This window comes from Gopherus flavomarginatus, chromosome 18 (assembly GCF_025201925.1).
Source record: "Gopherus flavomarginatus isolate rGopFla2 chromosome 18, rGopFla2.mat.asm, whole genome shotgun sequence".
Taxonomy (NCBI): Eukaryota; Metazoa; Chordata; order Testudines; family Testudinidae; genus Gopherus; species Gopherus flavomarginatus.
In genome coordinates this window covers 21,871,296-21,888,640 of record NC_066634.1, presented here as the reverse complement: position 1 = coordinate 21,888,640, position 17,345 = coordinate 21,871,296, and the positions used below count along the sequence as shown (strand labels likewise).

At 55.4% G+C, this 17,345-nt stretch overlaps 1 protein-coding gene across 1 annotated transcript in view; it reads left to right on the top strand.

The window, feature by feature from the left end:
• DLL3 (delta like canonical Notch ligand 3) overlaps positions 1-17,345 on the top strand; it is a 309,516-nt gene that overhangs the window by 49,817 nt on the left and 242,354 nt on the right. The window contains exon 5 of the mRNA XM_050928471.1: positions 12,529-12,890. Coding sequence (XP_050784428.1) covers positions 12,529-12,890 — 362 coding nt within the window. The remainder of the gene's footprint in view (positions 1-12,528; positions 12,891-17,345) is intronic.

Genomic DNA, 17,345 nt, shown 5'->3' with positions numbered 1-17,345 from the left:
CAGAGATGGAGATTCCACAACTTCCCTAGGCAATCTATTCCAGTGTTTAACTACCCTGACAGTTAGGAACTTTTTCCTAATGTCCAACCTAAATCTCCCTTGCTGCAGTTTAAGCCCATTGCTTCTTGTTCTATCATTGGAGGCTAAGGTGAACAAGTTTTCTCCCTCCTCCTGAAGACACCCTTTTAGATACCTGAAAACTGCTATCATGTCCCCTCTCAGTCTTCTCTTTTCTAAACTAAACAAACCCAATTCCTTCAGCCTTCCTTCATAGGTCATGTTCTCAAGACCTTTAATCATTCTTGTTGCTCTTCTCTGGACCCTCTCCAATTTCTCCACATCTTTCTTGAAATGCGGTGCCCAGAACTGGACACAATACTCCAGTTGAGGCCTAACCAGCGCAGAGTAAAGTGGAAGAATGACTTCTCGTGTCTTGTTTACAACACACCTGTTAATGCATCCCAGAATCACGTTTGCTTTTTTAGAACCTAGAACGTTCATGTTTGGAAAACATCCAATCTATTCTTATTTGAACCAGAAAAGAGTCCACTAGAAAATGCGATCTGGCTAAATGGAGACATTTCTTCACCAGGATGCAATCGAACCATTTGACCTCTGGGTTGGTGGGTTTTCCTGCTCTTCTTGACTACATCTTTCATCTCAAGATGTCAGGCCTTTCCTCCTGCTCGCTGTGAGTCCACCTGCAGCAATTAGCACCTTCCATTCACCTGCTATCCTATTTTTAATCACCGAACAACAGTCAGATTCCCAAGAGGACTCCTTGGAGCCTTCCTGCTGGTTATGAACCACTGGCCACTTGTTCCATGTCCTTCCTCTCCATGAATGTCACCTTCTGAGTCGCTGTCCCAGACGGGTGAGCAAACTAGGAGCTCTTATGGCAGATCCGCCATATTCTGTATCTCATAAGGAGAGGGTTTCCCTTTGCCTCCATGTGAAATTCATCCCTAGCGTGAGTTCCAAGTGAGTCAACCTGCTCGCTTACCAGTTTTCTTTCCTAAATCTCATGCTTCCGAGGAAGATGGGAGACTCCACTCTTGACATCAGATGAGTTTTGGCATTCCACCTGCAGGGAACAACACCACCAGTTAGAAAACTGCTTTGGGTGTTTGTTGTTGTAGCAGAACGAACATGGGGACAAACATCTGCTCAGAAACTAAATGGATTTCTGGCTGCATCCTCCTTCACTATCAGTTGGCACATCGCCTTTCCTTAGATGGGGCAAATTCAGTATCACCACTTCGAGGCTTCAGATGCAGCTGGTGGGACAGGGGCGTTACAAAGATCGGGCCCAACTGCATCTTTGCACCCTCTTCCTGTCTGAGTACTGCTCACTAATTACCCAAGTGTGGAATACACATTGGAACCAGCACTCAGAGAAGACATGGAGGCTACTTACCTGTAACTAGAGGTTGTCCAAGAATGTGGTCCGTGTCTGTATTTCACTTCCCCTCTGCTGTGGATCTCTTCTGATTTGCAGTGAGGGATGAACTGGAGGGACATCAGTCAGCACTGTCCTTTATACCCTCTGATTGGAGCAAGACAAGAGCTTGGAACAAATCTCCAGTTTCAGGAGTGTGGACAGGGCCAGTGCAAGAATGTTTCGTGCCCTAGGCGAAACTTCCACCTTGCGCCCTCCCCCGTCCCCGAGTCCTACGGTGGCTCCCTGCCCTGAGGCGCCCTCCCCGCCCACGGCAGCTCCGCACCCCCCCCCCCTGCCCTGAGGCACCCCCCCACAGCAGCTCTGGCATGCCCCCCATCATGGCAGCTCCCCACCACCCCTGGCCCGGGGAGCTGTGCAGCAGCTGCCTGCCCCAGCCCACCCCTGCTCTGATTGGCGCCGCAAGCCTGGGAGGCAGGAGAAGTGAAGCAGCCACAGCGTGCTCGGGGACGAGGCGGTGCAGGGGTGAGCTGGGGCAGGGAGCGGTTCCCCTGCATGCCGCCGCCCCCTTTACTTGCTGCAGGCAGCCCTCCCCGTGCTCCCCTGCCCCAGCTCCCTCCGCCTAAATGCTGGCGGCGACTAGGGCAGCTGAAGATCCGGTCACTGCCGAAGAAAATGGCGCCCCCCCAAATCCTAGCGCCCTCAGCAACCACCTAGGTCGCCTAATGGGTTCTCCAGCCCTGAGTGTGGAGCCCATCGTCACCCAGATGCGGAATACAGATCGGGGACCACGCGTCTCCAAGAACCTCCGATTACAGATAAAAGAAAAATATAAAACCAAATTTAGAGTCTATATTTATTACCAAGTTCCCTCCAGTCTCTCACCCAATGGTCAGTCCGTCCAGAGAGCTGGGATCCATTTTGCAAGAGAGGATCATGCTGGCAGAGTGTTGCTGCTTCTGTAACGGATGCCATCCGGTGCCCTGTCTTTTTCTCTTATACAGTCCCAGATTTTCGGTCTTGTCTGATAACCAAGGTGTTTAGGGAACTTCAGCTCAGCCCCGAGGGTCCCCTGGTCAGAGTCTTTTCTCGGGGTTCTTTTGTCTTTGTCGAGGCTCAGGCCTGCGTCTGGTCCAGACTGAAAACACAGGGCTGGGCTGGGTCGAAAGATGCTGATCTTTCACACTCATCATTTGAGGGGCTGTGACCCACCCTGCCGCAGCTGCCATGCCCCATTTCCAGTGATTTTGGAACATGCTATTCGACATTGTCCATCTCTTAAACTATTTCCTGTATAAACATCCTGCAAGAACCACGATGGTCAGTTAGTTCTTGGCTTTCGGCAGAGACCCCACACGACCCCCGCTCGCCCTTGGTGCAGTAGTGAGAGGAGAGTCAGACATAGGTGTGTAAAGTGTCTGCCTGGATGTGTGTGTCCACACACACACTTTGTTCCTCCTGCCCCCTGAACACACCTTGTTCCCCCAACACACCTCACCCCAATACACCTTAACCCACACCCTGTCGCAATGATAGTTCGCTTCCCCACATGGAACGTGCCTTGCCCCAGTCCCCCAATACATCTCGTTCAACTATCTACTCCCAATAAATGTCACCTCACCTCGAATACACCTCGCCCCCCCGGTCCTGAATACGCCTTGCTCCATCCTTCCCCCCCCACCCAAACACCTCATTTCCACCTCATGCCCCACAAATGCACCTCGCTTCCCAATGCACCTTACTCTCCTCAGGCCCCCACCTCCCTCCCCTCCCTGTCCCCCCAATCATACCTTGCTCCCCTTAGCCCCTCCCCTGATGCACCTTGCTCCCTTGGGGCCCTCACCTGACTCCACCCCCAGGCCTCCCATTGCACCTCGCTTTCCCCAGTCCACCCTGTCACACCTCTTTCCCCTCAGGCCCCTTGACACACCTTCCTCCCCTCAGAACTTTACAAACACACCTTGCTCCACCCTGACTGCCTCGCTCCCCTTGCCCCCCAATGCACCTCACTCCCCCGCCATGCCTACACCTCACTCCATCCCCACCTCTGAAACCTTACACCCCACAACACACCTTGCTCCCCTGAGACGCCTCACTCCCTTCACGCCACCCGCAACACACCTCATTTCCCCTCATGCTGTCAGCGGACCAGGTTGTAGGCAGCCAGGCCTAGTGGTTGGAGTCCGAATGCCAGAGCCAAGGGTCAAGACAGAGTTGAAGTTGGAGCCGAGGGTCAGAACTGGCTTACCAGGAGTCAGGGAAGGCAGGAGCAGAGCTGGAACAGAATGGGATAAAGACTGGAGGCAGTGCAAGATCTGGGCTGGAGCGGTGGAGGAGCAGATTATGAGCATGGCTTGGAGAGAGAGGAGCACAGAGAGGCCATGGGCATGTATGTTGAGCAGCCAGCGAGGAGCTGCTGCTGCTAGGTTTAAGAACCGGACTGCTGATTTCCTCAGCCAATCAGGCAGGATGGTCTGTCCAGCAGCCTAGCTGACTCGTTAGGGCATCAGAAGTACTGAGCAGGTGCAGCTGAGGGCTTACTCCAGCACTACCACCCCCATTGAGGGTGCCCTCAAGGTACCACCAGGGCTGGTTTCTTGGAGTGGTCTCTGTGAAATGCCCACAAGAGATCTGGGGCATGGATGTGATTTTGCCAGTTCCCGGGACTGCTCATCTGGGCCGTTACCCTCTGGGTCCACCAACTATCGGAGCTGCCCTCTGACAAGTGGGGAGTCAAGAATTTGCCGAACTAGATATGTGTCATGCCCTTGGACTGTTACGGGGGCAAGGGGAGGCCGAGGGCTGGAGTGATGTGGGAACGGGTTCTCCGTGTATGGCTTCAGAGGGGAGACATGAAATACAAGGCGGATCTTCAGGGACTTGGGTTATGTAATCTGAATGTTACTGGGTTGAGTCATGCCTCAATCTTTAAAGGGCCCAGATATTGGTGGTCCAGTTTGGCTGTGGTGTGAGCAAACTTAAGATTGTGGGTGGACAGCCAGACTTTGTCTCCTATGGAATGGTTCGGGACAGCTGGGTGGTCCCAATCAAAATGACATTTATATGCTTCCTTGTAAGTGCTCTTTGAGTTTCTGGTGGAGATGGGTAGTTAGATCTGACTGCTGGTACTAGAGAGTTCGTGGGGACGTCCGGAAGAAAGCAGAGAGTCAAAACCATACTTGGCAAAATACGGGCTTTGTTGAGTATCGGCGTGTGTGGCGTTATTGTAAGCAAACTTAGCACATGGGAATTGTCATGATGATAGTTCAGGATGCCGAGCAGGTATTGGTGAAAAAATCTGGTTGATCTGCTCCGTTTATCCATTAGTGTATGGATGGGTAGGCAGTTGAGAGGAGAGGCTCCAGAAGTTTTCAAAACTCTCTTCAGAACTGGGAAATGAACTGGGAACGACGGTCTGACACAATGCTTGATGGCCGTCCATGCAGCTGAAAAATGTATTCCAGGCAGAGGCAGGGGGATGGCACGGCCGGGGGCGAAGTGTGCCCTTTTGGTTGAGGTCGACCACAACTAAAATCATTGTATGTCCCTGGGAAGGCGGCAGCTCCACAATAAAGCCAATGGAAACGGTAGCCTATGGTTGAGGTGGAATGGGTGTGGGCCGGAAAAGGCCAAGTTTTTAGCATGGGCACTCGATCTGGGCACAGGATCTTAGGTAGCTCCTGTTTGAGGTGCATAAGCCTGGGCACCAGAAACTCCTTGTGACTAGGCTCCAGGTTTTGAGATGGCCGAAGTGCCCTGCAAAGGGTGTGTCATGTCATGCCGTTTCCAGACATAACTGTGGTCCTTGGGGTCCTCTACCACAGTGTTTCCCAAATTTGGGGCACCACTTGTTTAGGGAAAGCCCCTGGCGGGCCGGGCCGATTTGTTTACCTGCCGCATCTGCAGGTCTGGCCGATCACAGTTCCCACTGGCCGTGGTTCGCTGCTCCAGGCCAATGGAAGCTACTGGAAGCGGGCAGGCTGAGGGATGTGCTGGCCACTGCTTACAGCAGCTCCTATTGGCCTGGAGCAGCAAACTGCGACCAGTGGGATTCGCGATCGGCCGGACCTGCGGACGCGGCAGGCAAACAAACCAGCCCAGCCCGCCAGGGGCTTTCCCTAAACAAACGGCGTCCAAAGTTTGGAAAACACTGCTCTACCATATCTTGGAACCGGAACCGGAACCTGGGGGCTGATGAGGTGTCAGCGTTCTCCAGAGTCTGGAGGATCTGAGCAGCAAAGGAGTTGTTGGGTAACAAGGTACAAATGGATTCCATTAGGCTTCATCTTCTGTGCCACTGATGAAGTTGGATGCCTTTAGAATCATAAAGGGACTTTTCTCACCTCTTTGCAGGTACTTGGCCTTATGGGATAGGGGACCGGCCTTCCCATTTGTTGCTCCTGGGTGGTAGGTGACCATGAAGTTAAACCAGGTGAAGAAGAGGGACCAGTGGATCTGTTGCTGGTTGAGGTGTCTGGCTGTTGGAAGATATTCTAGGTTCTTGTTATCTGTGAGCACTTGGACAGAGAACCTGGCCCCCTCTAGCAGGTGTTGTCATTCCTCAAATGTTGCCTTGATAGCTAAGAGTTCCTTATCCCAGATATCATCATTCTTCTCTGCTAGGGCTAGCTTGCAAAAGTAATCGGCACATGGGTGAAGTCAACTGTCAGGACCCACCCGTTGGGACAGTACTGCACCCAGGGCGAAAATGGCTGCATCAGCCTTTACTGTGAATGGTTTAGCAGGATCTGGGTGAACCAAGGTGAGTGCTGTGGTGAACTACTCTTTTAGTTGATCAAAGGCAGTTTGGACTTCCAAAGACTCTGGTGAGCTGGGCTTCTTTTGGCTGAAGGGCAGTCAGAGGAGTAACTAGGCTGTAAAATCCGTCAATGAACCATTGGTAGAAGTTACCGAAGCCTAGGAACCATTGGACCCCACAGGTATCCTTTTGGTGTGACCCCGCTGGCAATGGCCACCGCCTTGCGTGGGTCCATGGTTAATCCCTTGGGGGAGATATTGTATCCTGGTCAAATTTGCATTTTTCAGGCTTCGTGTATAGATGGTGCTGGCGAAGTCCTAGGATGCTGCAGACTTGCTGATTGTGAGCCTGAGTGGTTGAAAAGATGTGGATGTTGTCCAGATACATGACTACGTAGCACAGTCAACCACCAAAACTTGCTTGCCAAAGTCTACAAAATGACAAGACTACAACCGAACACAGCTCATCCGATCTCTTCTGGAGCACAGATGTTTTTATGTAGAACTGTGCAAGAAAGGGAGCTGCTGGACACAACAATGAAATGGCCTCCCACAGGGAAATGTACTAGCACCAACCCTCTTCAACATATATACCAATGACTAGCTCATACACAACAATAAGAGGAGCTTTATATACACCAATGATCTATGCATCATGTCACAGAAGGACTTTGCCACTTTCAAGAATCAACTAACATGTGCACTGAGAAACCTCTCAATTTATTACAGTAAGAACCAGTTTCGTGCCAGCCTGACCAATACACAGGTGATGGCCTTTCACCTACGCCATTAAGAAGCCAAGTGGCAACTAAACATCACCTAGGATGGAATTCCACAGGTTAATCATCCACATCCTGTCTACCTGGGGGTGACATTGGACCGGACACTTTTTCCTTCAAAGCACATATAGATAAGATGAAAGAGAATGTTAGCACCCCTAACAACATTCTCTGAAAGTTGTTCACCTCAAAGTGGGTTTGCTAACTAATGCTATTATCTTGTGCTACTTCATAGCGAAGTATGCATGTCCAGTGTGGGAACAATCTGTCCATGCGAAGACCTTAGACTCTGTTCTAAACAATTGTCATGGAATAAAAGGATGTCTAAAGCCAACACCAAAGGACAGCCTGTACTTTCTGGCTGGCATTGCACCACCTGATCTTAGGAGGAAAGTAGCAAGCCAGAGGAAAAGATCATGCTGGATGGAAGATCCACGGCATCCATTACATGATCACACACAAGTAATCAAATGCCTGAAATTGCGAAAGAGTTTTATAACAAGCATTGTGCCTTTGGATACCTATTTCATAGAGCTGGAAGGTACCCTGAAAGGTCATTGAGTCCAGCCCCCTGCCTTCACTAGCAGGACCAAGTACTGATTTTGCCCCAGATCCCTAAGTGGCCCCCTCAAGGATTGAACTCACAACTCTGGATTTAGCAGACTAGTGTTTAAACCACTGAGCTATCCCTCCCCCAACACCTTGAGGTTATGGAATGAAAGAATACGTCCTGAAATAGATCTGGAATCCTCGGAGGATCTTCCTAGAGGAGCTGATACAGACCATTCAGCGTGGTGATGCCTGAACCACTTGTGTACGCAAACTGGCAGATCAAAGACTAATATGATTAAATGGGGCTACTCTAATGATGTGAATATATGCGAGTGCAGTGAGGAGCAGACCACGGAGCACCTGCTTGTTTGCCAACTCTTTTGGGAGACCTATACAAAGGAGGACCTCCCTGTAGTGATGGAAAGAGCCATCACTTGTGCACAGTTCTGGAAAAAGATCTCGTTTGTGGCATGGACACGAGGAGAAGACGATGACTGCATAGCGGTTTAACACATCCCTGAAGATATCATTTATGAAGTGCTGGAATGCTGCTGGGGCATTGCAAAGGTTAAACGGCATGACCTGGTACTCAGTGTCCACACCATGTACGGAAGGCAGTCTTCCATTCAACTCTCACTAATCTGGGCCAAGTTATAGGCTGTGTGAAGCTCCAGCTAAGTAAAAACCTTTGCGAAGTGGAGCCTTTTGAAAAGCTCATTAATGGTAGGGTCAGGGTATTGATTTTTGAATTGTGACTCTGTTTAATGCCCAATAGTCAATACAGAACCTTAGCGATCTGTCTTTTTTCTTTACAAAGAAAATTTGGAGCCCCAGCTGGAGACGTGGAAGGACGGATTAACCCCTTTTGAAGATTATATATATGTATAAAAATATATATATATAATTTTTTTTCTGGAGGCAGTTGTGGAGAGCTTGAAGTTCTAGTTCCAAAAGGGAGTAGATGCAGCCAAAAGGGACTTCTGCTCCAGACTGGAGATCGATGGGACAGTCATATCTGCAACAGGTGGCACAGTGTCCATGTTCTTTTTGTTGAGCTCATCAGCAAAATCCATGTATTTAAGCGGTAACGTGGGGGCAGTGGACTGGACTGTATTGGTTAACGAGACTTCCTGTTCAGACTTGGAATTTCGAGGAAGGCAGGCTGAGCCATGAAGGGCTCCCAGTTTATGGTCACATTGCAGGAGACAGAATTGTTGGCAAGGTGGGGAGCAGAACTGTATCCTGCCTGCCCTTCAACGAATGCATGGGCCATGGGTAGTGAGCCAGAGCATGCTGAGAACTACTGGAAAGTGTAGTACTTAGATAAGTTCAAACTGAAGGGTCTCTTGGCGAGTCACAACTTCCAGGGAGTTCGGTCTGGTGCGGAACCAGGCTCGATGAGAGGAGTGAGTCGTCGATAGGCTTCAACAAGTCTGAAGCGTCCTTGGGTTGAGGGGGGTATGTGATATACTCATACAATGGCCCTGATACATGAAGTTACCTGAGGCACCTGAATCCACCAATGCCTCCAGGAGGGCCTCGGAAATGGAGGGATGTCAGATTTTTCAGAGGGAGATAGAGATGTGTCAGGACCCATTCAGTCATGGCCAAGGTACCAGCAGACAGGGACTGGTGCTGGTTACCGATGAGAGGCAGGGAGTGCCACCACAGCCTGGACCTCCCATTGGGTGCTGGGGTTTGGCCTTTTCTGACCAGGATGAAGATTGGAGCTTAGGTGGGCAGTCTGACACAGTGTCCTGCTCTTCTACAGTACAGGCATAGCCCTGATGCCCAACATCGCCTTTTCTCTTTGTTGATGAGATGGGGCTGGATTTGGTCAGGCTCATGGGAAGGTGCCCAAGGTTGGGCTGGAGATGCCAGGACTGGCGGGCGTCGGGAAGCTGACATTTTGTCTTGGTGGTGTTCCATCAGGCGGTTATCAGTCTGGATACTAAGGTCAGTCAAGGTGTCCGGAGTGGGCAGGGAGTCCACTCATGCCAGCTTGTCTTTGATGTCGTCCTTTTGCTAATTCTGCGTGGCCTTGTTCCGTTCAGTAGCCGCTACCAAGCGGCGGGACGCTGCGGCATATTTAGCGACAGGCTGGCGTCCCTGCCGCAACAGCTGAAGGTCGGCCTCAGCTGTATGCTCGTGACTAGGGTCATTTGAAGATCACAGCCACGGCTTGAATGAAGTCTTGATACTCAGCCCCACCCTGCATTGGTCAGTGGGGGACAACTGCACAGAAGAAATAGGAACCAGTATTGGTCTGCCCCACTCCCGCCCCAAAATGTTCCCCGAACACCATAAGGCATATAAGGCAGGGAAATCTTTGGCTTACATGGACCAAGGGGCAGAGTTGGGGGCGATGCTGCCTGCTTGTGCCCATAGGGCAGTGACCTGGGCCTGAAGTGTGGGGTCTGCAAGGTACCGCATGTCTCCAGCAGGGGAATATTGGCCGGGGAAGGATCCATATGAGCCATTGGCCTGGACCTCTTGTCAGCCTAGATCCCCTCTGTTTGCTTTGGGCTGCTCAAACGGTCAGCAGAATGGGTGGTAGGCCATCAGGCCTAGTGGTCGGAGTCTGAATGCCAGAGCCAAGGGCTGAGACCGAGTCAGAGTCAGTAGTCAGAGCCGAGGGTCAGACCTGGATTGCCAGGAGTCAGGAAAGGCAGGAGCAGGGCTGGGACAGGATGGGAACAAGGCTGGGGCAGGGCAGGATCTGGGCTGGGGCAGTGGAGGAGCAGAGCAGAAGCAAGGTTTGGAGAGACGGGCACAGGGAGGCAGGGGCGCCGTGGACATGTGTGGAGCAGCCAGTCCAGCAGTGGGGGTCTGTCCAGCAGCCTTTTTGGGGCATGAGAAGCACTGAGCGGGCGCAGCTAATGGGGCCTTACTCCTGGCAGTACTCCCCCCCACGCGCCCCCACGCGCCACGCCCCCCCACGCGCTGCGCCCCCTCGTGCTGCCCCATGGGCCGTGCCCCCACCATGCACTGCACTCCCCTAGTGTCCCCCACACACCGCACCCCACCACACATTGCACTACCCACATGCCCCCCCACGCGCTGCGCTCCCACCACACACTGCACTCCCCTAGTGCCCCCACCACGTGCCACGCTCCCTCAAGTCCACACCACGTGCTGTGCCCCCACGCTCCCTTCATGCCCCCACCACGCGCCACGCTCCCTCCATACCCCCTCACGGCCCCCTCACACACCTTTCACCCTGCCCCTCCACATGCGCTCCTCATGCCCCCCTGCTGCACCCGGCTCCCTCCATGCCCTCCAATGCGCCTCATTTCCCTGATGCCCCCTTCAGATCCCCCTCACCCAACTCGCTCCCCCGCCTCCTCATGCCCCCTCCTCACACGCCTTGCCCCCCTCACACAACTCACTCTCCAGCCCCCTTATGCCCCCCTTCACATGCCTTGCCCCCTCACACTACCCCCATAACTTGCTCCGCTGCCCCCTCATATGCCTCATCTCTTCACATCCCCCTCACATGCCTTGCTCCCCCACCCCCTCACACTCCCTCACATGCCTCGCCCCCTCACACATCTCGCTTCCTTACAACCCCTCGTACACCTTGCTCCCCCGCCCCCTCACACTCCCTCACATGCCTCGCCCCCTCACACATCTTGCTTCCTTACAACCCCTCGCACACCTTGCTCTCCCGCCCCCTCACACTCCCTCACATGCCTCGCCCCCGCACACATCTTGCTTCCTTACAACCCCTCGCACACCTTGCTCTCCCGCCCCCTCACACTCCCTCACATGCCTCACTCTCTCACACCCCCCACACACCTTGCTCCCCCGCCCCCTCACACTCCCTCACATGCCTCGCCCTCTCACACCCCCCGCACACCTTGCTCCCCTGCCCCCTCACCCCCCACACGCCTCGCCCCCCCGCCCTCTCACATGCCTCACCCCCTCACGTCCCCATTAAACACATTGCTCCCCGGTCCCCCTCACGCACCCCCTCACATGCCTCGCCCCCTTACAACCACTCGCACACCTTGCTTCCCGGTCCCCCTCATATGCCTCGCCCCCTCACACTGCCTCACACACCTTGCTCCCCTGCCCCCTCACACTGCCTCACACACGCCTCGCCCCCTCGCACACCTTGCTCCCCCACCCCCTCACATGCCTCGCCCTCTCACGTCCCCCTCACACACGTTGCTACCCTGCCCCCCCACACACCCCCTCACATGCCTCGCCCCCTCACAACCCCTCATACACCTTGCTCCTCTGCCCCCCTCACACACCGCCTCACATGCCTTGCCCCCTCACGACCCCTCACACACCTTGCTTCCCTGCCCCCTCATGCCCCCCTCACATCTCGCCCCCTCACGCACCTTGTTCCTCTACCCCCCCACGCACCTTGCTCCTCTCACACCTTGCCCCCCCAACACCCCACACTACCCTCATGCCCCCGACACACCTTGTTCTCCTCACGCCCCCCAGTACACCTCGCTCCCCCTCCAGTTCCACCTTGTTCCACCCCTCCCTCACACGCCTCGCTACTCCCACCCCTCGCCGGCCCTGTCAGGCATAGAGATCACCCTCCCCAAGTGGCCAGCGCCCCCTCCCCATGCCCGCCGTGAGTGCCTGCCCCCTGGCTTAGCTGCCCCTGTCCTGCCCTGATCATCCTCGAAAGGCACCCCCCACCGCCCCCTGGAAATGGCCCCCCTATCCCCCGCTAAGCTGCCTTGCCCCCGAACTCCCTCCCCACTCTGCTTCCTGCTTAGCCTCACATGGGGAAAGTGGGGGGAGGCTGAATCAGGGAGTGGGTCAGAGCTGCCCCCTCTTCCCAGCCCTCTCCTTTTGTCCCAGGGAACAATGGGTTGGGGGAGCAGATGGAGACAGGAGCCCCCCCCAATGCTAAAATCTCCAGCCCCATGGGACCCTTTGAGGCAGGTGGGATGGTGGCAGGTGCCACTTTGTAGTTAAAGACATTAAACCTGTACAGCAAACCCTGCTCCCCTCTGCCCTCATCCCTCCCTCCCCCCCAACCCCTCCCTCTCTCCCCTCTGTTCAACTCTCCAGCCATCTGCCTGCCGGGCTGCAGCGAGGGGCACGGCTACTGCGAGCGGCCTGGGGAATGCAAGTGCCGGATCGGCTGGCAGGGGCGCCTGTGCGACGAGTGCGTCCGCTACCCGGGCTGCCTGCACGGCACCTGCAGCCAGCCCTGGCAGTGCAACTGCCGGGAGGGCTGGGGCGGCCTCTTCTGCAACCAGGACCTCAACTACTGCACCAACCACCGGCCCTGCCAGAACGGCGCCACCTGCACCAACACGGGCCAGGGCAGCTACACCTGCAGCTGCCGGGCTGGCTTCACGGGCACCGGCTGCGAGACCGAGACCAACGAGTGTGACAGCAACCCCTGCAAGAGCGGCGGCAGCTGTGACGTCAGTATCACCCCTTCCCCGCCCCCCACTGTGCCCCCTGGCCCCACCCCACAGCACCCCCAACCCCTGCAAGAGCAGCGGCAGCTGTGACGTCAGTATCACCCCTTCCCCGCCCCGCACTGCGCCCACTGGCCCCACCCCACTGCACCCCCAACCCCTGCAAGAGCGGCATCAGCTGTGACGTCAGTATCACCCCTTCCCTGCCCCCCACTGCCCCCCCTGGCCCCACCCCACAGCACCCCCAACCCCTGCAAGAGCGGCGGCAGCTGTGACGTCAGTATCACCCCTTCCCCGCCCCCCACTGCCCCCCCTGGCCCCACCCCACAGCACCCCCAACCCCTGCAAGAGGGGCGGCAGCTGTGACGTCAGTATCACCCCTTCCCCGCCCCGCACTGTGCCCCCTGGCCCCACCCCACAGCACCTTCAGCCCCTGCAAGAACGGCAGCAGCTGTGATGACAGATCACCCCTTGCCCCCAATCCCACTGCAACCCCCCTAACCCCTGCAAGAGCAGCGGCAGTTGTGACGTCAGTATCACCATTTCCCCGCCCCCTGCAACCTGAACCCCACAGAGACCCTTCCAAGCCTTGCAAGAGTGGCGCCAGCTGTGACGTCAGTATCACCCCTTCCTGCCCCCCTGTCCCCAACCCCACAGCGACCTCCCCCCCAACCCCTGCAAGAGCAGCGGCAGCTCTGACATCAGTATCACCCCTTCCCTGCCCCCCACTGCGCCCCCAACCCCATTGCAATGCCCCTAAGCCCTGCAAGAGCGGAAGTAGCTGTGATGTCAGTATCACCCTCGCCCTACTCCATGGCACCCCACCCTCATCCTGCTATAGCCCCAGCACCCCCTGTGACCACCCCGGACTTCACAGCGCCCCAACCCCTTCAAGAATGAGGCAGCTGTGACATCAGTATCACCCCTCTCTCACCCCACGGCAACCCTCCACTAACTGCCCCACTCCACTAACCGCCTCACCCCACTGCAACCCTCCACTGCACCCCCCTCCACTGCAACCTTCCACTAACCCCCACCCCTGCAATCTTCCACTGCAACCCCCACTAACCCTCCCCACCCCACTAACCCCCCCACAGCACCTCCACCCCACTGGAACCCCCACTAACCCCCCCACCTCATTGCACCCCAGCTAGAATAGAGGCAGCCGCAATGTTAGTATCACCCCACAACTGGTGCCACTGGACCCCCACATTATCACCTCCCCCACCCCAATGTACCCCTAACTTGCCCCTCCCCCACTGGATTGGCAGCAGCTGCAACATCTGCCTCCCTCTCCCCTCCCCCCCCATTACCAGCACTGCAGCGGGGGTGGGGTGGCCATGCACAGCAGAGGACCTGGGGGCTGGATGCTGTGGGGGCGGGGGTGGTAGGGATGAATGAACCTTAACCCCCCGTCCCTGCAAATATGGGAGACAGTGGCCACATCCGTATAATGCGCTAGATCCCCCCCAGTGGGGGTCAGTTCTCCTTCCCCCAGCCCCGGGGTCCATGCAGCCTGGATGCTGTGGTGAGCTCCCTCCCGTGTGCAGGGGTCTGGGTGAGGGGGTGTCACCCCTCCAAAAATACCTGGGGCTGGGAGGATGGGATGGGGAGGGATTGGAGGCTGTGAAAATGCTGTCCTCCATGCCCTGCAAAATAGCTGAGCTGCCCCATAGGCCCTCTGTGCCGCCAGAGGAGCAGGCCCTTCCCATAACTGGGCCCCCCTCCCAATACAGCTGTGTCCAGTGGGTGTGGAGTTAACAGAGAGGCAGGGTGGCCTAGTGGTCAGAGTGCTGGCCTGGGAAAGGCAGGAGGGAGGGACAAGTGTGGGGGGGGTCCCAACATGGACCCTGGCAAGCCTAGCCTGAGATCTGAAGCAGGGTGGAGGGGGGGGGTCTAGGTGGCAGCTGGCCCAGCTGCATAGGAGAAGGCTCTCATGCCTGCAGCATGAAGGCAGATGCTGGGCAGAGGTAAAGGGTAGTCAGAGATTCCCTTTCCTTCCCCTCTCCCTGTGTGGATCCGTGGGGGTACCTGAAAATACCTAGTCAGTGTCTGCCGGGGGGCGGGGCAGCCTCCCCGATTCCTACACCTGCACAGGATCCACTGTCCCTCGTGCAAGCTCGAGGCAGACGTGCTCCAACCCCTGTTGGACACTTTCCGAGTGTCCCCCTTTGCTCGCGGAACTCCCAGAGCTGCCGCTTACTGGGTCCCCGCTCCCACAGCACCACTTAGTGCCCAGCCCAGCGCTTTGACTGTAGATCCATCCATCAAACAGAGATTCGAATGGCAGTGAGCTGAAACGGAGGAATCGATGCAGGGATCCCAGGGTTCCCGAGAAAATCAAGTCCTAACACGTATACTAGAGTCTGTTCTTGCCTAAAAGATGCTCTCTTGCCTAATAAGTCCTGCTTCTTCTCCCCCCCCCCCCCCCGACAAAGTCCTTCTCCCTGTGTTTTCCAGCCAGGATGACTGAGCCCCTCCTATTGTAATATTGAGCCTGGGGGCAGCTTGTCTTCTCAAGTGGTGTTTCCCCTGTAAAACAGCCCCCTCTCCCCTCGCACTGTTCATCTCTTCCTGTTAATTTCCTCCTGAAGTCCCTGCAAATCAGGGCCGCCCGGGGTGGGGGGAGGGGGGCAAGAGCGGTAATTTGCCCAGGGCCCCGCAGGGGCCCCCACGAGAGTTTTTCGGGGGCCCTGGAGCAGGGTCCTTCACTCGCTCCGGGCCCCCTGGAAATCTCTCACAGGGCCCGGGTCCCCGGAGCTTCTTCTACTCCAGGTCGTCATCGGCCATTCGGCGGCAGGGGGGTCCTTCTGCTCCGGGACCCACCGCCGAAGTGCCAGGTCTTCGGGAATTTGGCGGTGGGGCCCCAGGCCCCTTGAATCCTCTGGGTGGCCCTGCTGCAAATACACCCTCATTGTAAGATACCCAAAGTTCAGCCCAGGAGAGAGGTCTCTGTCTCCTGTCTGGTGGAACCAGCTCCTGGGTCTCCTACCTTTAATGACAAGGCTTTGAGACCAGGATTTCCAAGTGGTATCGAGATCTTCTTAGATGGTATCCCCATGTACATTTCACAAAGCTGATCACCGGCTGTGTGATGGACACAGGCTTAAGTTAGAGAGTGACCCCTACAAACCCATGTTCCCTGCATCACAATGGCCCCTAGCCCTGCACTGGGGCATTGGGGTCAGCACTGACCACGAGAGGAGAGTGCCCCCTAGGGAATCATCAGCCCAACTTCCTGCTGTGCCAACATTTCCCAACCCCCCGTGTCATTTGAGATCATGGCTGCCTCTCTGAGCCACAAAGCCTCCAGCCTCTGTCTGGCAAGGGGGCCTCTATTATCAGGCCCCTAGGAACTGCTGGACCGGATCAGACCAGGGGCCCATCTACCCCGGTATCCCGTCTTGATCCGCAGCCAGTCTTGGCTGTGTCAGACAAAGGTGCAAGACACTCCTCTACTTCCTGATCTGGGTTATGTAGGGACTGGACAATATCCTGAAGCATTCGGGTTTAACTCTCTTCCAAAGCACCTCTTTCAGATCAGTCTGGATAGGCCCATTCTCTGCACCGATAGCCAATCCTTGAGTTTGAATCCTGCCGAGATCTTGGCTTCAGTGATGACACTAATCATGAGGCAGTGAGTTCCGCAGGCCAGTGGTGTCCTGTGTAACGATCTAGTCATCAGCTTTAAACACGCAGCCTTGCAGCTCTTGCATTTGGAGCCAGACTGAACAGCAGCCCCCAATCTACCATCTCCATCCTTTCTCTGAGGAGGTCTTCATTCTAAACTACACACCTCCAGCCTTCTCAATCTCTTTTGTTCTTGGGTCTGTGCAGTGCACATCACGATGGGGTCCTGAGCCATGACTGGGGCTCCTAGGTGCTACCATAAGATACCTAATAACAATAAAATTGTACAGCACCTGACACAATGGGCTCTGGGCCAGGACTGGGTCCGGAGGTGTCACTGCATCTAGGAAACACCCCTCCAAAAAGACTATGGCCAGGAGGGTGGATTGAAGATTACCATAACACACCTAATAAATATTAGTAATGATACACATCAGTAATGATCTCCTTGCCTATCTATGAAATCCCTCTGTGTGTCACTGCTATATTCCATGGTGTGACCTGAATGGAAAACAGTTAGCCCAAGCCAGAATGTCCTTGTATAACACACATTTGAATATTTTCTGCTATTTCCCGTCTCACTCCTCCTGCCACATTAATGTTTTGCTTTTTCTGGCCACTGCTGCACATGGGAGACTTAAAAACTGCATTTAAGACGAGGGCCCTGTCGCGTCGGGCGCTGCCCAGACACAGAGTGACCGAGATCGGGGCCCTGTTGCACCGGGCGCTGTCCAGACACACAGTGACTGAAATTGGGCCCCGTCGCACCAGCTGCTGCCCAGACACACAGTGACCGAGATCATGGCCCCCTTGCACCAGGTGCTGCCC